Source organism: Musa acuminata, chromosome BXJ3-6, assembly GCF_036884655.1.
Source record: "Musa acuminata AAA Group cultivar baxijiao chromosome BXJ3-6, Cavendish_Baxijiao_AAA, whole genome shotgun sequence".
Classification (NCBI taxonomy): domain Eukaryota; kingdom Viridiplantae; phylum Streptophyta; class Magnoliopsida; order Zingiberales; family Musaceae; genus Musa; species Musa acuminata.
The window spans coordinates 39,937,132-39,959,346 of record NC_088354.1 but is presented as its reverse complement, the minus strand read 5'-3'; the positions used below and the strand labels follow the sequence as shown (position 1 = coordinate 39,959,346).

The 22,215-nt window shown below is 39.3% G+C and overlaps 3 protein-coding genes and 1 non-coding gene across 6 annotated transcripts; 2 read left to right on the top strand and 2 right to left on the bottom strand.

Moving 5' to 3' along the window:
* Nucleotides 1-1,132: 1,132 nt before the first annotated feature.
* LOC135586393 (protein spotted leaf 11-like) lies at nucleotides 1,133-8,370 on the bottom strand. Of its 3 annotated transcripts, XM_065156001.1 has the most exons (6): nucleotides 7,175-8,370; nucleotides 5,841-6,057; nucleotides 5,208-5,758; nucleotides 3,241-3,357; nucleotides 2,663-3,094; nucleotides 1,133-2,564 (listed from the first exon to the last, which is right to left on the bottom strand). In XM_065156001.1, the coding sequence occupies exons 3-6, from the start codon at nucleotides 5,496-5,498 to the stop codon at nucleotides 1,392-1,394; spliced, it is 2,013 nt and encodes a 670-aa protein (XP_065012073.1). In that variant the 5' UTR covers nucleotides 5,499-5,758; nucleotides 5,841-6,057; nucleotides 7,175-8,370; the 3' UTR covers nucleotides 1,133-1,391. The 3 variants fall into 3 exon arrangements, with proteins under 3 accessions (XP_065012073.1, XP_065012072.1, XP_065012074.1); XM_065156000.1 differs by lacking the exon at nucleotides 7,175-8,370 and having other exon boundaries at nucleotides 5,208-5,771; nucleotides 5,841-6,041; XM_065156002.1 differs by lacking the exons at nucleotides 5,841-6,057; nucleotides 7,175-8,370 and having other exon boundaries at nucleotides 5,208-5,794.
* Nucleotides 8,371-8,714: 344 nt separating this feature from the next.
* Nucleotides 8,715-11,920, top strand: LOC135640121 (uncharacterized). The gene is made up of 4 exons (XM_065154265.1): nucleotides 8,715-9,083; nucleotides 9,888-9,984; nucleotides 11,066-11,125; nucleotides 11,535-11,920. The coding sequence occupies exons 1-4, from the start codon at nucleotides 8,800-8,802 to the stop codon at nucleotides 11,613-11,615; spliced, it is 522 nt and encodes a 173-aa protein (XP_065010337.1). The 5' UTR covers nucleotides 8,715-8,799; the 3' UTR covers nucleotides 11,616-11,920.
* Nucleotides 11,921-12,836: 916 nt separating this feature from the next.
* LOC135641901 (small nucleolar RNA U3) lies at nucleotides 12,837-13,046 on the top strand. Its single transcript, XR_010497839.1, has one exon. It is a non-coding gene; the product is annotated as a small nucleolar RNA U3 (small nucleolar RNA).
* Nucleotides 13,047-14,414: 1,368 nt separating this feature from the next.
* On the bottom strand, nucleotides 14,415-21,536 carry LOC135639822 (protein ESMERALDA 1-like). The gene is made up of 10 exons (XM_065153762.1): nucleotides 21,023-21,536; nucleotides 20,321-20,390; nucleotides 20,046-20,113; nucleotides 19,836-19,924; nucleotides 19,009-19,206; nucleotides 18,011-18,215; nucleotides 17,761-17,928; nucleotides 16,425-16,592; nucleotides 16,143-16,333; nucleotides 14,415-15,146 (listed from the first exon to the last, which is right to left on the bottom strand). The coding sequence occupies exons 1-10, from the start codon at nucleotides 21,410-21,412 to the stop codon at nucleotides 14,984-14,986; spliced, it is 1,710 nt and encodes a 569-aa protein (XP_065009834.1). The 5' UTR covers nucleotides 21,413-21,536; the 3' UTR covers nucleotides 14,415-14,983.
* Nucleotides 21,537-22,215: the final 679 nt, after the last annotated feature.

The following is a 22,215-nucleotide window of genomic DNA, read 5'->3' as shown; positions in this document are numbered from 1 at the left end:
CTCGGCCGTCAGGCATGTTGACCTTACCATTAGATTTCCAGAACTCTGGAGCTCATCTTTTGACTGTTCTACCATCTTTCAATTGCATGTATTTATCGTCAAACATCAAATCTCTAACAGGGAATAACCTATGTCGTTCGTGTTCGCTGGGAATTCAAACTCCCGTTCAAAGAGTTTTAGTCTTTGAATTCTGTAGGTTTGGATGGTCATGTTTCATTCTTTTCACATGTTGTACACGAGCTGTGCGATCCAGGAACATCAACCGTGGGAGGGACAAGGCGACAAGCACTTTATCTCGGAATATGCTGTAAGATATGGTCATTGGTCATGCATCGAATGGAAAGAACTCCATAATCATATCCTTTTCTTCGTTTGCTTGCACTTTAATACTGCACACCTATGGATGCAACTTCCACGCAACTTCTCAAGGACTAGAGAGAGAGAGAGAGAGAGAGAGCAGCGGGATTGAAAGCCGAGATCTCATCGAATTCCATGCAGCCAAAAGAAGTGGGTTTTTAGAGTAGCCTAAGACCAAGAAGGCTGGTCCGGGGAAGGACACAATCACTGAAACAATGAAAAAGAGGAAGAGGATATATGTGTATGTATATATTACAGCAGTAGAGACGAGGAAAAAAAAAGGAAAAGGTGAAATCCCCAGAAAATTTCTCTTTGCTTCCCCGACTCTGTCCTTGGGAATCTGGGTTTTCGTCTGCTTTCAACAAGTCCAATGCAGTCGCTGTTGGAGAGAATAAAGCAAGCAATCAAAGTCCATGAAGAACTTTGGCAAAGATAGAGAGATTACCCTTCCTGGTTTATCCTCACCCCACACACACACACACACAGCAGAAGGAAGGCAGCTTTAGCTTTTAGTTAAAGGGGTGTCCTAAGAATCTTTGATGTCGGTCTCGCTTCTTCAATTAGCAGCCGAAGCAGGAAAGGTTAAACAGGAGGCCCTGCAAATCCGAGTTGGCTCACGTTGCCTCACATGAGCTCAATCACGGCCATGACACCACATGGTATCAGATTCCATGATGCTGAAGCATGTAAGTTAATATATGATAATACTTCATTTCCAGTATCCGCCAAAGAGATGTCCTGCTATAATTCATGAATTCTCTAAGAAAACAAGAGCTGAAGCTTTTGAATCTGCAACTATCCATTTTAACATATCAGTGTTCTCGTACTTTAGCAAACTTACAAGTCCACAAACCATACAAGTCCACAAACCAAATGGAAGTCATTTTCCACGTACAACCATGTGATTGATGATACATTTACAGCTCAATGTTAAAAACTCGTGCTCTTTGTTTACACATAATTGCAAAAGCCACAAAGCATCAGCAGGCAAAATGTTCTGATACGCATATCACAACCTCCCAATGAAGAAAAAGCTAGGTGTCAACGGAATCCGTGGAGGTCACATTCATTCTTGGCTCACTCTGAGCATGGATGTGACCCTGAGTCTGGGTTGAAGCCTCAGCTTGAGCATATGCCTCATGCTGCTGCACCAAGAATCCATTCATGCGTTCTAGCAACTGCACGGCTTTCCTCTTCCCCCGTTCTGTGCCACTGATGGCCAATTCTTGCAGTGGTCCCATTATCCCACATTCCTGTGCCGCAGCCATGGTACCGAGCTGCTGCTCTCCGTCGCTAAGATTCAGCAGAGTAGCTGCGGCATTCTCTCTGTTCCTGGGAGAGCCATTTGCTATCATCTCCGCCAGCAGAGGGACAGCCTGAGCAGCTGCAATCGCAGATTTCCCTTCCGGGTGGCTTGACAGTAGGGCCAATATTGCCATAGATTCATCCAACATAGACTCTGCAGGTTCTGTAAGAAGCCCCATAACTAGTGGAACCACACCTGCCCTCACTGCCTTCCCCTTGTTCACTTGGTATATGCACAGATTAAACAGTGCTGTTGCCGCATCTTTCTTCCCTCTGTGTGTGCCTTCACTCAGCAGTGACACCAATGCAGGGATCGCCCCTGATGCCCCGACGGTCACCTTATATTCATCCACCACTGAAAGACTAAAGAGTGTTGCTGCAGCATTCTCCCGTGCTTCCATGCTACCATCTCTTAGAACATGGACGATACCAGGTATGGCCCCTGAAGAGATTATTATTGCTTTATTGTCATCATGGATGGAAAGATTCAGAAGGGCAGTGACGGCATGCTCCTGGGTGCATAAATTTTTGGATGAGAGTAGATTTATGAGGAGGGGAATAGCACCAGCCTTAGCTATGCAAATGCGGTTGTCAACATTCCGCTTAGCCAGCAGACGAAGCTCTCCAGCAGCTGCTAGTTGGTCATCAAGATTTGGGGAGGATAACTTGCAGAGAAGTGCATCTATATTAGCAAGTTCACGTGACGAGCAAGCTGAGCTGGGATTAGTAGATCGGGATGGGCACTTGGGTGGATCCATGCCATTGGCTTCACACCACTGTTCTATGAGGCTCCGAAGGACATAGTTTGGAGTTAATGATGCATTAGATAGCCTCTGTTGAGTTTTTGGACAAGTGTCATGGCCAGACGCCAGCCACTTTTCGATGCATGTCCGCTCATAAGTCTGCATATAGATAAGAAAATCATCTGTAAATGTAATGCAAAGACAGCACCACCTAACCTTTCATAATAATAGAAGAAAACTGAGAGTTCAACAGATACCTGCCCAGTGGCCACAATGACTGGATCTTTCATCAACTCCAGTGAGATTGGACAGCGGAAATCATCAGGAACAATAGGAACTTTTGGCTTTCCATCCAACAGGAAAGGCTTTGAATCTGAGCGAGTGCCCATCTCAGGGTTCTGGGTCTGCACAAAATCTTTTATCTTCTTTAACAACATTGACATCTTTTCAATGTTTTCTCCAGGATCTCCACCACTTGCAAAGACCATCTCATGCAAAGCTAATGATTCTTGTGTAAGATCACAGATGGTGACTAGCTGTAATTGTTCTGCCAATCTTTCTAAAGTATATGGATCTAAAATGGCATCATTGCTCTTGTTGTATAGAGATAAGAGATTAGAATACAGCTCAGCATCGGGCATGTCATCTCGTTCTTTGGCTCTTTTGAATTGAGCATGTACCAACTCAATCTACACATAATGTTTCTTATTAGGCACAGCATTAAGAAAATCAAATTTGGTTCTCTTTACCCTATAAGTTTGAGTTCTTCAAATAGAAATTATATGCTAATGAATTAAACTTACAGTAGTAAGTTATTGTTTTCTGGTGACTGTACCTGTTCTCTAACTTCTTCTGATATTTCAAGTTTATCAAAGGAAATCCCATCCAAAGCTTGATCTATTTGAGAAATTACGTCATGAAATCTTTTGATCATCTTCTCCCTCTCTAGGACCTGATCACATGAGGCAATGTCCATGCAAAAAAGTTACATTCAAACCCAAAGTGGCAATCATATTATGCATCTAAGTATCCAAGTAAAAATAATCAGAGCAGTATTTTTCCCAAACCGAGAATCTAAAGTCTTGGTCATGGCAGTTTTTGCAGGTAATAACCAAAGGTCTTCACTTCACTGAGTGGATAGTAGTACTCTTCAAGAGACAGCATCTGAATATCCATTTATTTCTTTCCAAGAGAGTAGAAACAAATTTAATAATGCCTATGAAGCCGAAAGCATCAGCTAAATAACACCAACCATGACAGTAAGTGTAAGCTTAGCAAGTTAGATATAGAGGACGATGGCCTAATCAACACAGCAAAATTAAAACATGCCACCATGATATGCAAAAGTTACTGCTAGTAACTATATATGTCATATCATCACAAGCAAGAAACTGTTAGATAATATGTGAAGGTAACAAAGGGCTACAGTAAGCAGGCAAACAAGCAAAAAGAAAACATTTAATACTAAAAATAATAATTGGACAGTAAAAATACTTTGATCTCCATTCATCTAATTAGGATTATGGGATCTGGATCCCAATCAGTTGGTTCAAGAAAAGTTCTTGGTGTACTTTAGGTCAATTAAGATTCTTGTATAGCCAGAGTAGCAATATGTATGAAAGAATATAAGTCAACATGATCATTTTGGTTTAATACCATTGGAGTAAGATAAGTTCCCTTTGAAAGAACAAATGACTCTCAGCTAGCAACATAGATGGGGGGAGATTTGATGATGAGATTTGATGGTTTCTTTGAGGTAGTTCAACAAAGTAATTTTGAAACAACTTAAGAAAGATTTCTTCACATGCTTAAATTATGTTTAAAAATAAACTTTAAATAATACCTATCCCTCAATGATCGTGATCATTGTTGATAATTCCAAAAACCCTGCCCCTCAATTATTATAACCATTGTTGTGTGACAACAAGAACCATCAACAATTGACAACAACCGGCAACAACTCATACTCTAAGACATCAAACTCGATCAATCTGAAATATTGTTCTAAGGAAACAAATCATTATACTTCCAACATTGGAAATATTCGGTATATACATAATTGATTACTTCTTTAGTGACTGCTGGCATGTAATTTTCCTTTCCATCGAACGATTAGTTAGGTTGTTTCTAGTTTCCTTTACCTTTTTTACTTGTCTTTCCAGTTTGGGATTACGGCTGTTGCAACTACCCCTAAAAATCTCCTGAGCTCCTAACTTAAGGAAATCTCAGAAATTGATATTCTCCCTCATATTCAAGTTGAACAGTAAACTATCTTAAAGAAAAATAAATAACACATCATGTTTGTCAAATCAAAACCAAGCCTTTAGCTACAATGGACGTAGAAGCACAAAAATTCTCACTGATTTCACAAACCTCACGGCCAAAAATGGACAAATCGAAGACATGTTTATCAAACTATTCCCCTTCAATCTTAAAGAAAAATAAATAACACATCATGTTTATCAAATCAAAATCAAACCTTTAGCTACAGTGGATGTAGAAGCACAAAAATTCTCACTGATTTCACAAACCTCTCGGCCAAAAATGAAGAAATCGAAGACACGTTTATCAAACTATTCCCCCTCATATTCAAGTTGAACAGTAAACTATCTTAAAGAAAAATAAATAACACATCATGTTTGTCAAATCAAAACCAAGCCTTTAGCTACAATGGATGTAGAAGCACAAAAATTCTCACTGATTTCACAAACCACGCGGCCAAAAATGAAGAAATCGAAGACATGTCCGTGTGGGATAAAATGGCAAGGCAATAATTCGAAGGAACTTGTCGAACCAACATACCAAGAAGATCTTGCTCCCCTCGCTGCCGAGCCGGAGGAGGTCCTTGGCGGCAGCAAACGCGTCCTCGAGCGGGGCTAGGGTTCTCGCCACCGGCTCCGTGATCGGGTCGCGCCCGTCCCCCAGCTCGTCGAACATGGGTGCGAGGAGCCTGATCCGCCGAGCGAGGCTGCACAACGGCTTCCTGTAGGCGTTCCGGTAGTCGGAGATGGCAGCGATCTCCTCCACCGCCTCCGCCAGCCGCCGCACCACCGCCTCCCCTGCCACCATCAATCCCTTCTCTTTCTCCTCCATCGCCTAGCTTCCCAGAAGCAGCAATCGAAAGAGGCTAGGGATTTGAAGCAAGCTGGGCAGGAGGGAGATTGATGACCGAGAGTCAAAGTCTTGCTCGACTTGGACCTGTTTACTTGATGCATCGTTCTCAGGTTTCTCGGTTTAGTCAACCCCGTGACGTGTACACCAAACCGCGCGTTGGCAGGGTTTACACGGCCGCTCCAACAACCAGACCTAATCCCACATGAATGACTCCACTTCCGACGTAAAGCGACCACAACCTAACGCGAAGGTCTTGATGGGTTTGATTTGACGATGTGATGGGTCAGTTAATGAAATTAGAACTCAATATCAAATTATTACCGGTATTCGTGACGTGCGAAAGCTAACTTTTCTCAGATCGACATAATACATTTTGGCCATAGTCGAATGAGAACATCCACGAAGATCCACATGTCCTCTCATGACCGGTGAACTGTCATCGACATCTATTGGCGATGTGTTTTAGCTCCCTTGCAAGTCAAGTATATGGCTTTGTCGGCGTCTCTCTCTGAGGCATTCTTTCATTCATGTTATGTATCTGCGAAACACGAATATGTCAAGCAATATCGACAACGGGAGTGAAGATGATAGCAACATCAAATAATAAGATTACTCAAAAATGAAGTGCTCGATCGACGAACATCAAGCAGATGAGATCCAAAATGCCAAAGCACATGTAATAAACTCTTGATTATCCACTGTTCGATTCGAAGAACAGTAAGCAGAAAACATCAACAATGAGATAATGATCGTCGAAATTTGTAAAGCTACAACAACGAAAAAAAAAAAAAATCTCTAAGCAAGAAGTCTCCATCCAAGTAAACAAACATTTAACCAGATGTCAATCCAGCTGCCTAAATTCTGTCTATGGAAAATCCAAAGGGTCGCAGAAGGCGTCATCATTTCGTTTTATCGCTCGCTCCAGCAGACCTGAGTATAGAAAGAAGTTTCAGGACCCAAAAGCATTCAGGTAAAGATACAAATCAGCAGCTGGCATATTCTATAGGCTTCTGTCTTGAGATGAGATGCTTGCTTACCAAAAGCTCTGAACCACAAGTATGAGGCTGGAATATTCAGACATTCAGAAAAGATCAATATGATAATGCAATCCAACGTAATTCATTCCTCGTCTTAATTCTCACAGCAAATCCTGTTTCATGAAACTTGATCCCACTAAGTAGCTAGTCTAAATCGATTCCGTAAATGTGCTAAGATTGCCTTAGCCACCTAACTTTCAACCACAACTGATGGTCGAACCAAAACCTGGCTAAAATCATACCAAAGAGGAGGTATATACCATCCTTCATAATGCTAATTAGCATATCAATTCCACTTCTCTACATGACAGTTTAAATTTGTCACGATTGTTGATTTTATTCAACACACTGACATATCCTATGCCAACCACAGTTTTTGTTGTAATGGCAGGAAATATTTCGGAACCTAGTCATAATAGCGGAAAATATACTGAAACCGATTAATCAAACCCAATTTAAGAACAAAAGTATATGCATCAATCAAACAACATTGAATTGCAGCCTCATATTCCTCATAATAAAATCACATTTAAATATGCCTTTATCAAATAAAGTTCAGCAGCATTTAATCAATTCTTGTAACTCAGATAAATGTGAATTCAAAACAGAGCTAATTACCTCATCACCCGAAGCACATCAGCCATCTCCTCTTTCTTCTCTTGGCTCTTTCTCGAGTTCCCAGCGTTCTTTTTGCAACTTTCAGTTCATGTTGTCCTTAGCGACTTTCAGAAGCTCAGTGATCCTCTTTTCATATGGGACAAAGCAACCCACTTCCCTGATCAAGTTCCTGATAAATAAACCCTCTCGCTAGATTTCTGGAGTATAATTGTCATTTTACTGTATGCAACTAGCAAGAGATAGAAGTTGGAAGCATATGGTAGAAAAAAAAGTATTTATCAGCTTTGATCCATTGACTTTTAAAAAAAAAACACCATATCTGTCATTTAGATTGTATAACAAGAACTAATATCCAAGGCAAAGAAAAAATCAAAAAGAAAAGAAGATAACTACAATTCCGAATCAGGTTATATATAGTTAGAAATATTAGCAACTTTCTGATTTGTTCTGCATTAACTGGTTTATAATATAGCTAGCTACCTGTTCCTCTCAAGTAGATGATGATGCAAGACATCAGAGAGGATTCTATATTGCAAGTACAATTTCTATATCAGAAACAAAGTGTATAGCAAGAATTCCATGGTCTATAATACACAGTCATGGTTTGTTTCAACAATATCGTATGAAACTCAAGGAAAGAACACATAAATAACAATAACAACAACAACAACAATAACAAAGCCGAAAGTCTCGGCGATATGAGGTCGGGGATCTTTTGCCTCAAAGTGTGGTTAATAGCTTGCATTTAAACATACCATCCAACTCGTCACAGTAAACTCACAAAGTCAATCAGCGGCCGTTCCATGTCTCCATCTAAAAGTAGTCATTTGATCTAATCATAAATCAATCTCTTGTGTGCAAACAATCATCCCATCTTGTAAAATAGAAAACAAATATATATTCCCCCAATTTCCAACTAAAGAATTAAACAAGAATCCATTCTCAGGGATTTCACATTCATACACCTTTTCTGCTGGAAGGTCGGGAGGGGAAAACTCCCTCTTCCTGACGATGTGCCCTTTGTTGAGCCCAACGAAGATACCGGTGTTCGACTGAGGAAGCACCATCGGTAGACCCAGATGGAGCTGCTACTAAGCCATAATTTGGGTGAGACAAAAGACAACGGCAACGGATCGCTTCATACCTGCGCCACGGAAGACAAAGAAACCCTAGCAGCGGAAACGGAGGACGGGGCGGCAACAGGCGAACGGACAAAAGCGGGGTGTGGTCTATCAAGAGAGCTGATGGACGGCTGTGATTGCCAATTGGGTGGCGCATCGGTCGGTGTGGATCTCCTACCTGAGCCCAGCAGGGGATTCCGACTTATGTAGGTCAGACCCACGCTTTTTATTGGAGAAGAACGTGTGGGCCCCTTCTGTCGACCACTAAAATTCAGCCGCCAATTTGTCACGCCGTTGGGTTGTACGTACCAAGAATTATTGGTGACAGCGGCTTACTCTCACCGGCCGTCACCACATCCAGATATGAAAATGGCGGGAAAAGAGTCACTGTGCTCGGGACACTTCGTGTACAACGCCGCGAGTGGAGGAGAGAGGTAGAAGAAAGCGAGAGAACCGAAGCCGCGTTCAAAGAGAGACGGCGAAAGAGGGTGAACGAGTAAGGTGATGGCACCGAAGAGGAAAGCGAAGGGCTCTGCTCCGCCGCCGACCATCTCACCCAGGAAGACCAGGAGCGCCACCGCCGGGAAGAGGGCGGATCCTCCGGCTGAGAAGCCGTCCAAGAAGGCCAAAGTTCCGTTGAACGGGAACGCGAAGAAGTCGGACGGTGCCAAGGTGAAGGCTGATGATGCGAAGGCGAAGAAAAAGGCTTCCGATGCCGACGGAGCCCCCGATGCTTCCCCACCTGCTAACACTGACGTCTCCGCCAAGACCGTCGTCATCGAGGCGTGGTGGGTATTTCTGCTTTCTAACAGATTAAAAGAAGCATTTTGGCTCTTTTTGTTGGATTGAAACTAGGGTTTTAGACATCCCTTTCTGCATGGAACCGTTGGATCTTTCGAACCTTTTTAGCAATCCATGACATTTTCTCTCTTTTCCGTGAGATTATCTTACAAGAAATCCATTTACATAAAAATTGCTCCTTGCAATCCTCTCAATTTAACATTTTTAGAAATCCATATGGTAAATATCCTCTCTCTCTCTCTCTCTCTCTCTCTCTCTCTCTCTCTCTCTCTCTCTTTCGCACACCTTTTCCTTTTGCATGTTTTAGATTATATGTCATGTGGCAGATATGATCCGAACACACTCCTTGCAAGCAGTCCTATTTAGTATATACAACTTTGAACACTGCAACAGTTATGTAGACATATTAAAGAACATTGTTTTTATATTTTGCCGAAAATTTGTTAATTATTAATTATGGTAAAATTGCATTTCTGCTTCTTGTATTGTTTTGATCCTAAATATTGTATCATGACTTTTAGTGAAAATAAATAATATAAGGAATTCAGAGTCAGGTTTATGTGTATTTATTGATTCCTGTGTTTTTTCTATGGCACCCATGTTGGGTCTGTATGTGCTTTCATGGAACAGTGTTGTGTGCTCTGCATATTATTTTACTCAAGGTGGTGATGTTAACTTGTGCCTTGGGTAACTGCTATGATCTGTTTTGGTAACTGAGACTTCTAGTTATTACTATTTTGAAGGTTTTACTGTGATTTTTTTGGCATTTTATCTTGATCATTGCATTTCAGCAAACAATGCAATTCCTTCAAGACAAGGGCCATAAGGGTGAAGGAAGGCCTTGAAAGTGCTGTGCCTGGAACAGTTGTTACAATTAATCCTGAGAAGGTATGCTTCTTCTTGCAGTTGGAACTTTCTTGTCCAGGGCATTGCTTGTTTAAATGGTTCACGCAATGAAGCTAGATTGGAAACTTGTTGACTAGCTTAACAATGAGCACCTTTTTATGGATGTTATGTTGCAAAAAAGGAAAATAAAGCAGTTTGATATTTAGTCAACCATGTTACTGTTTATCTTCAGTTCATACTTTATATTGTGAATTAATTTTGAATCGCCAATGGTTGTCATGTTTGTGATGGTGTAATGTTGTCCAATTATGTATTGGTAACTCCTATTGCAGTCAAATGCACACTCGAAGCATCTTGTTTCTGTTTCAAGCGAATGTGAGATTGTAAACATATAAGTTTTACGTTTATTTCCTGTTAGTCCATCCATATATATAAACTGCATTTTCATGAATCTTTTTTATTTGATCCACAAATTCAGCCAAAATATAGCCTCCGGTCAAGTTGAATTGTTGAAGTCATTTGATAGTGTAAAAGTATAAGATGCATAGTGAACATATGATAGGACTTCATTCAACAACAACAGGATATTAGTATATCCTACCGTCCAATTGATTTTAAATTTTTGGCCATAAATGATAGACCAGCGCTTGAAGAATTGGTTAGGATGAAATCATGGTATGAATTAAAGATGATAAAATCATCAAAATTCTTACAAAGCATATGAAAATAGTCAAGTCTACTGACTCGCCTATTTGTCTGTCAGCATGCAAATCGTACAGTGCCTTAACATATCTGCCACAGGCTATTTTAGCAAGCATGAGATTATCTTTCTTAAGCATATGGGGTTTTGTGCATTATATACTTGGTAAATTGTGATGCAGATTAAGTTTGCTATGTTTATAATACAATGCATTCACTCCTCTAAGTGCTGCTGTCCAAATTCCCAAACAAGGTGGTATTACATAAGTAAATCAGTATGTTTATTTATAACATTTCATGGTTAAGAAAAGTATATTCTCTTCTTATTAACGGAAATGAATAATGTTTATCTGCCATTCATGATTCTGTCATATTCTATTCTCCTTTACTTAATCGGTTGGTTTGGTTTCTATAATATATGCAGCCACGACGGGGATGCTTCGAGATACGTGAGGAAAGCGGTCAAATTTTTGTTTCATTATTGGTAACTCTTGTACAATCTTGTCTTATTAATATATTATCTTTAGAAAATTGGTTTCTTGTTACAACATCATTTTCACAGGCTTTGCTTAGGATGCACGCAAACGTGTATCGGATAGCTATTTCACACTGTCTTCATCGAAATGCTGATGACTAGTCCTTACTAAATTAAGGATCTTAGTTTGTGTGTGATTATGGATGAATCAAGCTGATAGGGAAAGAGTGGCGAATGAGTTCTTTTATCTGGTTGAAGTGGTATTACACGGTTTCAAGAAATTACTCTATATGTATTTATAGGTCATTAATCTGGTTAAAGTGCTTTCTCTTTCATGGCCTGAAGGCTGATCAAGTTGCTCAGCACCAAAAGACATCTTTACTAGAATAAGTAGCTCACCTCCTTCATTTCCTTGCAGAATATGCCAAGGCCATTCACACCCATGAAGAAGCTCGACATGGATGAGGTCATTCAGGATATCGTTAAGAAGATCGCTTGATTGAAGGTGGCATTATTAGTTCAAAGAGACTTAGGATGCATGCTGGAATACTTGTTGCTTTCTGACTTCCTATTTTGGTGGCCTCAGCGATGCCCACACAGTGTTTGTTTCTGATCAGTCTAGTGGAAGTTCATGAATGACTTGACCCGTAATCCAATATCATTTTGACTCATATTATCGTGCTTTTTCAGCTGTCGGAAAACAATTAGTCAGATGGATGACTAATGCTGTACTCAATGTCATCTATTTCTATTTCCTAAAGCAATCACATCGTACATTGATTGATGTTATTGCTCTGTGCTTGTATCTCATCGTTTGATATCCTTAGTGATTTTTCTTGTTTGTTCCTTGTAATTAAGATCGGTATACATAAATCCATGCAAAACCGAAACTTTCAGATGTGTTTATTCAAATCCAATAATCGGATTACATGTAATCTGATCAAACAAAATAGAAAAGAACAGAGAGAAAACAATCACTAGGAAATTTGTTTAGCTGTAAGAATCTTATGGTCAGTTGACAATGGCGGCGTCTCCTGCTCGCGGATTCTTGGCCACCGGGGTGAAGGCGTCGAGGCCGAGGGTGGAGTCGTCAAATCGAAGGGAAAGCTTAGCACTGCGTCGGCCTTCAGCTGGATGGCGGCGTCTCCTGCTCGCGGATTCTTGGCCACCGGGGTGAAGGCGTCGAGGCCGAGGGTGGAGTCGTCAAATCGAAGGGAAAGCTTAGCACTGCGTCGGCCTTCAGCTGGATTGCTGCACACCCTCGTCGAGCGCGGCGGAGGCTTCCTGGGCGCCGGCGGACAAGTGGAAGACGACGGAATCCTGTGCGACGATGATGTCGGCGTGTGAAACCCAACGTCGTCGACGACTGTGCTTGGTTTCACTTGTTGCTGTTCCAGCTTTGCTTCTGCCTCCAACTTTGCGATGCTCTTCTCCTTATTCCTGAACTCCATATCTTCTTGCTTGTTGATTTCTCTGCTTCTGCTTCTGCTTCTGCTTCTAACTTATATAGTGAGCTTTTGGATGGATTCGGAGACCGTCTCGGACACGAACAAGGAGTCTAGGAAAAGAAAGGAAGGAGAGAACGGTTCGAACATCATCATCTATTCCAACCCAGAAGATCACGGCCGTTGATCATATCCGCTTTGTTACCTAAAGTCCCACATCGTTTATTTATGAAAGATACAAACAATTCATTAGAAGCCCAGCGAGAACAGCGGGTACGACCTTACTTGAACAGGATCTGTTCTATAGGCTCGTACAACTGTTACTTCGAGTACGAAGCAGACAGGCAACATAATCTGGTTGATGACACATGACCTCAGAATCAGAGCGTGATTAATGGCTAAGATCGTACGATTGAGGCCGCAGAGGATCGTTCTCAGCTGGTCCTCAGACCAGATGGGGTGATTCTGGGGTTGTCTGACAGACCCAAACCACAATATTTTTAATTCGTTCTTTTTTAAAAACACACTTTCTTATTCAAACATATTATTTCCAGCTGTTTTTCTCTTATTTCAGGAAAATAAACAAAGGGAACAGTGTTTTATTTCTTTCCAAAAATTCAAGTTTCTATCCCAATAATCAGTGTTTTTGCGAAAAATATTTTATTAAATGTTTTTTTTCTCAAAAATACACTTTCTTACTTGACAGACCCAAACCCTGAAAATTTTTAATTCGTGTTTTTTTTCAAAAATACATTTTGTTATTCAAACAAATTATTTCCAGCTGTTTTTCTCTTATTTCAGGAAAAATAAACAAAGGTAACAGTGTTTTTTTTCTCTAAAAATTCAAGTTTCTATCACAAATCAGTGTTTTTTCGAAAAAATATTTTATTAAATGTTTTTTTTCTCAAAAATACACTTTCTTACTTGACAGACCCAAACCCTGAAAATTTTTAATTCGTGTTTTTTTTCAAAAATACATTTTGTTATTCAAACAAATTATTTCCAGCTGTTTTTCTCTTATTTCAGGAAAAATAAACAAAGGTAACAGTGTTTTTTTTCTCTAAAAATTCAAGTTTCTATCACAAATCAGTGTTTTTTCGAAAAAATATTTTATTAAATGTTTTTTTTCTCAAAAATACACTTTCTTACTTGACAGACCCAAACCCTGAAAATTTTTAATTCGTGTTTTTTTTCAAAAATACATTTTGTTATTCAAACAAATTATTTCCAGCTGTTTTTCTCTTATTTCAGGAAAAATAAACAAAGGTAACAGTGTTTTTTTTCTCTAAAAATTCAAGTTTCTATCACAAATCAGTGTTTTTTCGAAAAAATATTTTATTAAATGTTTTTTTTCTCAAAAATACACTTTCTTACTTGACAGACCCAAACCCTGAAAATTTTTAATTCGTGTTTTTTTTTTAAAATACACTTTGTTATTCAAACAAATTATTTCCAGCTGTTTTTTTCTTATTTCAGGAAAAATAAACAAAGGTAACAGTGTTTTTTTTCTCTAAAAATTCAAGTTTCTATCACAAATCAGTGTTTTTACGAAAAAATATTTTTTTTAGGTACTTCTTCCTTCCAAAAAAATACAAAGGCAACAAACTATTGTCCCGGTCCGAACCAAAGCTCAGACCAATCAAAATTGTGAGTTACAGATTTTCTTTTTCCTTCCAAAAAAAAAATACAAAGGCAACATAGGGAAAACAAAAAAGAGAATTCTCACACTAGAATATGTGAAAAGAACATTGACCACCAAAACCAATTTTCCTTTCTAACAAACAAGAGAACTTATTTTTGGATGCAATTTAATTGGCAATACAGCACACCATTAATCAACCTTGACGCCGCAATTGATAAAATAATGAAAAAATTGAATAACCTAATATATCACAACACAGCTGACTCTTCTCACCCTTCACATGGGGTGAATATTCTAAAGCTAACCATTGTGATTACAGATGAAAGAAGAATGACTCCCTACCTCCTTAGGAAAGAATTGTTTAAGATTGAAGGTACAACAGTGAAGCCAAAAGGTTGCTGTCTCAAATGCTTGGCTTGCATCTCAAGTGGAAAAGAATTGACTAATATACAAGACACTCCTACAACGATGAGCACCAAAACTGCCAGGAGACATGACTTCCGGGTATTATGGATCCAGAGGTTGTGAATGCATGTTAAAGTGTCTGACAGCACCCACCCGGGTGACAATGATTAGGTTCCCATCTTCTGTTAACTCTTCAACTATAAAAATGTAGTAATCCCAGACCGTAAAGAATAGCAATATGCAGTCTGAATGGAGCCTGCAAACTTGGAAAGAATGGTGCTCTCGCAAGAGGCCAATGAAAGAATGAATGGCACATCGACTCCAACATCAGTTGAATCACTATACATGTCAACCAAAAATTCCTTGGAACTGATACTATCGAACTGATGAAGATCTCAAGATTTCAGTTTTGTTTGAGAGGCACATACAGTCAGGGCATGGGTAACTGTATATCGAATCATTTGGTCTTTTCATCTCAATTCCCTTGGCATCACTGTGAGCTCGCATGTTTAGCAATTGGCGTTTCAGTGACTTCCATCTGTGAAATAAGCAGGTAAAATGTATTACATCACGTAAACATGAAAAACACTTTACTAGGAATATCATGCATGACATACATATGTGAAAAAAAAAAAGATATGATAAACAAAATAGAATCCTTCGTCTACTGAATATCAAACAAAAATAATAGCAGTATATAAATATAAACGATTGTCTTAAATGAAACTTCATTTCTCCAAAAAATGACTGGAAAGTTTCCAGCTATTTATAATAATTAGCAAAATCAAATCATTGGGTAGAAAACTTTCACACTCAAAATGAGTCTACATGAGGTACTAGAAGACTATGGTACAGAGACTGCTTTCCCTGACACACCTACATCAACTAGAAACAAGTAAGGATACTGGATGCAGATGCATTTGAGCTGTTTCAGACTCTTCATCTAATCTTCAAATTTCCACACTCAGTCAAAGCATAACAGCCAGCATGCATTTAAGCTGATAGAAAAGTTAGATAGAAAGCACCGTTCAATTTAACAGGGTAATTATGCACCTTCTCTGCCATATATTGTCCAAGTTTGTTAGTCAATAAACAAGGATATAATTGTCTAATAAAGTTTTGACATCTAAAGTTCTCATATTCTTGGATCTAAGAATGGAGAGGAAAGGCAATATTACTCTCCACATGTCCCTACACATCTACAGTCCAGAGAAAACTATTTTCTGAAAGGTACCCACAGCATTTCCCATTTGGTAGAGGCATTACAATCTAATACAGTCTTGTGAGTTGACTACCACATACTTGAGACAGAAAGCAATCGAGCAACAAGAAGATAATGTTGTCAACTTTCTACTTTCTAACTAGCGAAAATATTTCATTTTTTAACTGAGATTGGATTAACTTATTGAATGGTAGAACTAATCAATTGCTTAAAATTTATAGGCCACAAAACTGCTTGAGTTGAAAATGCTAAATTCCAAAGTAAAACATGATAAAATTTAATGAGGTAATAATAGCAGGTCAACTGACATACCCAATATTTGGATTATCAAACAATAACGCTAACTTCCTCTTGTCAGGTTTGATAGTCTTAGAGTGCCCACCATACAAGTATCTCCTGTGGCCGATCAGAATCTGAGGGAAGTTTCCGCCTTGAGTACTCACAAACACTTCGCTGTGAAGACAGACACTGTAGTCTATTGCAGCCATCCTAGAGGAATAGTTCTGCAGGAAACAGTCATTTTACGTGAATAACATGAAAATATAGACAAATCAAAATGTGGTGCTTCGAAAAGAATGAATAAAACATAAATACCTCAAATGGAGCAAGTTCCTCTGCTGATGCTAGTGTTTCTTTAGTTTGTAGAAGGGGAAACATTTCAAGAAGGGGAGCCATAGTCTTCTCAGCTTTGTAAATTTTCCCAGAAGCCAAATAAATTGCAGTGTCATTACTGAAACCCATGCCACGGAGCATCAAACCAACCTTATACCAAAAACTGAAGTGCATTAGTATGCCTAGGATGCGTAAGTAGAACTTTATGTTCAAGCATCAGCGATGGTAGCCAAGCTAACATTGCCAATCAGTGGAAAAAGTAAATTATGGTTTGTGAAAACATAAGTGAGTTTACCTGCTTTATGTTGATGAATGAAGACTAATAAGGCATCTACACTACTTTCTATTCTTCAATGCTAACCTCACAATGTGCATTATTCTATCTTAAGACTATCCAATGACAAAATCATTAATTTTTCCAGAGACTCGATATCTTAACTGTATTCCTCTTGTATTTATTGCAATATAATGAAAAAATCAAATAAATGATTTTTCTAATCAAAGTGTGAGCAATGAAGTTCAGTTGCATATACACCAACTTGCTCACTAAAGCAATGAAATCAGATGCATCAGCATTTTGCAGTTATCTTATCCTTGGCATGCAGATCAATAAAATGGCCAAACCCCCTTGAAATGCAGAATCTAATTTCTTAGACAAAATATCAAATTGTCAATAGCAATAAGAATCAGTTTCCACAGATCCAGAAGAAATTGATTTAACCAAAAGGCCATATACGAGAGATCTATTTATGTGCCACTTATCTGAAAACAAGGGAGCAACAAATACCCATTTCTCCAACAACATGAGGTTGATTTTGTGACTATTAAGAGTGGTCACAGGAAATTAATAGTAATGGTCAATCACACTGCACCCAGATATGGCCCTATCTAGTCGTGGTTACTAAACCTTGTGATATACCCATGTGAATGATAGCAAGGACAGTTTAGCGGCAACAATTGGATAAAAAAGCAATGCAACCAAAACTGAGAGACTTAAAAATTTAAAGGGAAAGCAACAAGAATGAGGAGATAATTAAACCGTTGATAATATTTCACATTTGTGTCATGATATGGTCATATCAAGTTGATCATCTGAAAACATAATATTAGCAATAATTACATGCATAAATGATGAATCAATTTTCTTTTCATATCTCCTATTAAATTAAGTTCATGTCCCTGAGTGAACCTTACAAGTAAGCAACACGCTAAAAGACAAAACTGTAATGATGGGATACTAAAAGACCATCAGCAGATCATTCCAACATTAAAAAAACTACTAGACACTTCACATAACAAAGGATAAAATCGGTTATACCTCTAAAGGTGTTAATGGACATTTTCCATTTATCCTAATTGCTCCAGGTCGAATGATGCGACCAGGTTTAGTAAATTTTCCTCTCCAACCTCTCTCTCTCGCAGCAATCATGTCCTGTTTCTCTTCTTCCCCGCCATCAAATATGCAACAAGAGAAGGCAACCATATCCTGGAGAAAAAGGAAAATACAACCAATCCATATGAACCAAACAACACGAGATTCAGCGACATCAAAACAAATCTGAATATACCTCTTCGAATCGCAGATGCACAGCAATATATCTCCCATTATTGTCTACACTGCGTTCTTTCATTCGAGAGACCAAATTTTCAGCCAAAGTTGTTATAGGATTTGAAAACCTCAATGCTTCAAAATTTGCCAAGCATCTTAGACGCTGAACTGCGGAGGGGGCATTAAATGATAACCGATTTGCAAAAGGAGAGAACCTTATCAGCCTGATTCAAATTGCAGACATAACTTTGTTAAGTGACACCAGAGCTATCATAATTGAAGTTTATATCCACAAGACTAAGAGTACCTAAATGCTTTAAAATAATAAAACGATGACCAATATTAGCTCATTCAGATAAATATTGTAATTTATGAATGCAGCTAAATGTACAATCAGACACAATATTTTACTTCTGAAACCTTATTAAAAAACCAATTAACCAAACTACTCCATGATTCCCAACCTCCTTCAAATTTCAATAGCAACTATCAAGTCCTACTATTTTTAAAGTTTCTTTTACCTAATTGGCCTGATCTTTGGACAAATTTATGGCTTTTAGTCTTATAACTATTTTCTGTCAAGCTAAAATGTCAAATATAGAGTTCATTATATAATTTGTAGATATAACTAATCCGTCTTTCTTTACTCTCAATACCATTAACAAACCCTATAACTTGTGCCGAAAAGAAAAGGATGGAAGAACAAGAAAAGAAATACAGGTAGCAACTAGATTGAATAACTCGAAATGTCCACACAATCAAAAGGCACCCAATTTGCGATGGCACGAAAAGCCTAATGTTGAAAATGCAGCACCAACTTATACCCCAAGATAACGAAAGAAGAAGAAAATTTATCATATGCAAAAACAAATTTATTAAGATAAACAACAGTGACATAGATAATGTAGCACGAAGGAAAAAACCACAATAGATTGTGATATACAAATTCCCGGGTGGTCCTCTGAACTTCCAAGTTAATAATTGAAAATGACAGAAACAAGGAGGTAAGGAACTCACTTTTCCTCAGCTAACTTAGGAAGAACAGCATCCTTGTAGTACTGAATGGATGACCAAGCTTTTATCTTGAAGTTAAACACATTGCTCATGTTGTTACCAAACCGTTCCATTAAAAATTCAGGGACCTTGTCAACGACACGCACCTCATTTATGAGAGTACTTATGAAGTGATCCTTGTCGTAGATATCATTGAATTTGCTGTGCCAATCATCAAATACATCAGAAAACAACTTCATGAATCTTTTGTTGCTGAATTAGGTAATAAAAACCAGCACTTTTAACCAGAAAAAAGGGAGTTAAATTTGGTACACAAATATCAATGATACAAACCAAGTAATAGACTGCTCCATATTAAGCTTCACTTTTGGTCTAATAACCGACAGTCAAGGTTCAATGCAAAAGATGCATATAATGGTCCACTGTTATATCTATTTCTCTGTCTGTGCTGTTTAATTTTGCCTTTTTCAGCTGGTCCTATGGCTGGATAAGGGGGGTTGCATTTAATTGGTTACAATTAGCAGAACAGTAGCTGAGCCCAAATAGTCGTGATATTGCATCTTGGTCAAATAGCAAACAGTCATTGTTGTCCAAAGCAAAGATGTACACCGTGGTCCACTGTGGCAAAAGGAACCTTTATATATAAGGTTGTCAAATTGTCCACAGAAAATACGATGGAGCTGCAATTGTGGGCCAATTATGGGCACTTACAAAGAAACAAAACCGTTCTTCTTTGCTTAAATTAACTATGGAACATAAGTGTGATGATAATGAAAACAAATGGTTAAAACTTATATATGAAATAAATGAGATGGAGATATGATAATAACCTAGGATCTCTCCAAATGCTGTGGTACGGAAAATAAGGAATAATAAGTGTCGCATTTAGATATCGTGCCACAGCAACTGCATTGCATATCTGCAGAAAAAGTATAAAATGCATAAATAAATGACCAAATAAGCACAATAACATACCCAGAATGGAGGATACGAAAAAAAAAAAGAAAAAAAAAAGGTCATTGCAAAGAGGAGGGAACAACCGACGTCCGTTGTTGATTCAAGCCACCATTTGCTTCAATAAATATGTAACCATTAGAATCAGGCAATACTGCAAAAAATAAAAAAAAGATGTTCAAATAGGCATTCGATTATACATGTACAAGGAAGTATGTTGATGAAGATTGTAAAATCAATCAAGATCCTAAAGAAGAAAAAAAATATAGATTGCATGAGATATATGTTCTCCAGTTGCAAATTCTTTTACAAAAAGAGCAATAGAAGTCAAAAAATTATGAGATTCACTGAACAACCTTACCATCAGCAGAGGTGTATATGCAGGGTCGCCACCTATCATCCTTGAAAGAGTGCTTCCACACAGTTGCTAACTGCAGAATCACACAAAGTTTAAGTCATTAGGTGAAGTGATCCAACAAAAATGTATCAACTGCAATTGTGCCTACTATTTTTGCGACAACAGCTTTAGTTGAAAGTCTTGATTCCTAGTTTTGCAACTGTATAAGCACACTCTAATCCTTTGACGGCTGATCTCAGTTAAAGTACATTCCAGTTGATAGCAGAAACCCTCCAATCCCACAATAAGCATAAGAAATGGTAGAACGATTGTATTCTAGTTGAACTTGGAAGAGAATGTGGAAAGAAAAAGATAAAAAGATTAATGCTTGTTGTGTTAGGTTTTATCACGAAACATCCAAACCAGATGCATTGTCATTTTACAATCTAGTCAAGAATTTGAACTGAATTATGCCAATTAAAGACGATTAAAAGTAATTGCACCAGTGACGTTATGATCTTGATATGTCAAAGTTCATGCCTAGATATCTCTTAGGTTTACAAGAAGATGCAAGCAAAATCTAGATATTCTGATATAGAAATCTGCCCAAGTGAACCACATCGAGAGAAAATAATAGAGAAGAAGATGCTGAAACGAAGGCTCGGATCCAAATCAATTTGCGAATAAAAGCAGCTTAAGAGGTTCAATTAGGGTTCAGAAACTGACCCCATCGGACGAGTTATCGGCTTCCATGTCAGCGCGGAGGCGCTCGTACAACATGGGGCTTCGGTAAACGGAACCGGGGGCGGGGCGGGAGATGATGCGGGGAACGCTATCGAGGGGCAGGGTTCCCATATAGAAGATCATGGCGGCAACATACAAGAGCGGCGCGAAGAGGAAGATGGCCTGCCGCCGGAGGAGGAGGGAGAGGAGCATCCACGCCATCCGTTGCGCGAGCGTCCGCGGCGGCGCCAGAGTCGCCCCCCTTCCTCCGCCGGTCTTCCCGCCCCTCCGATGGATCCTCGGCGACCTCCGGGGCGACGCCGGCGGCGAAGGCGTCCCCCCGCCGCCGCCTGCGCCGCCGCTCCCCAGGCGGTTGTAGGCGTGGTACTGCATAGCCGTCGACCACCGATCGATCCGCCTCGATCCACTCGCCCACCCTCGATCGATGGATCGAGCAACCGGGGGCGATTCAAAATCGTGGGGAGAGGGGGGGGGCCTCGTGGATGCTTCCCCCGGGTGGGCTGTATTCTTTTCTTAGGAGCGAGACAGCGTGGTGGCACGCGGTAAGCGGATACGGGAGGGCGGTGTCGGGACTCCTGGGGGAGCCCCCGAGTGCGGCGCACGCTACTCGGTGGCGTTGTGGGTCCCGAGCTCGGTTGGCCCGCGCCGTCTCGGAACGCATACATTATCTGTGACATATCCTACATTCAATTTGTTCTGGCAAATCATCACGCCACCTTCGTACCAGCTAAGTTACCGGATTCTCGTGCCATGAATTAGAGCTCTAATTACCAGACCCAATCGAGTGGTGTGGGGCCAATTAGTGAGACAAAACTAGCCCTGCGTAGAGTGGAATTGGGTTGATTCAACCGACTAGTTGTGGGATGCGGAGGTCAAACCGAAACATGTCATTAACCTCGCTGGTTCAACTCATTATATGATTTTTCTAAAATAATTTTTAATTTTCTTGACTGTTTATTTTGAAAAAAATAAAGTTTTCACATTTGATGCTCTTTTTTCTACTAATCCCCTTAACGTCTCTTCATGATTGCCTTAATCTCTCACATTCAATTGTATCGGACTCACTCCTAAACGAAATGCCTTTAGGCACGGTGCTCATTCGGCATTAACGATGAGCCTTCTTTCATCAGAGAAAAAATTAATCTCGATTTTTGATAGGAAATCTATTGTCAAAC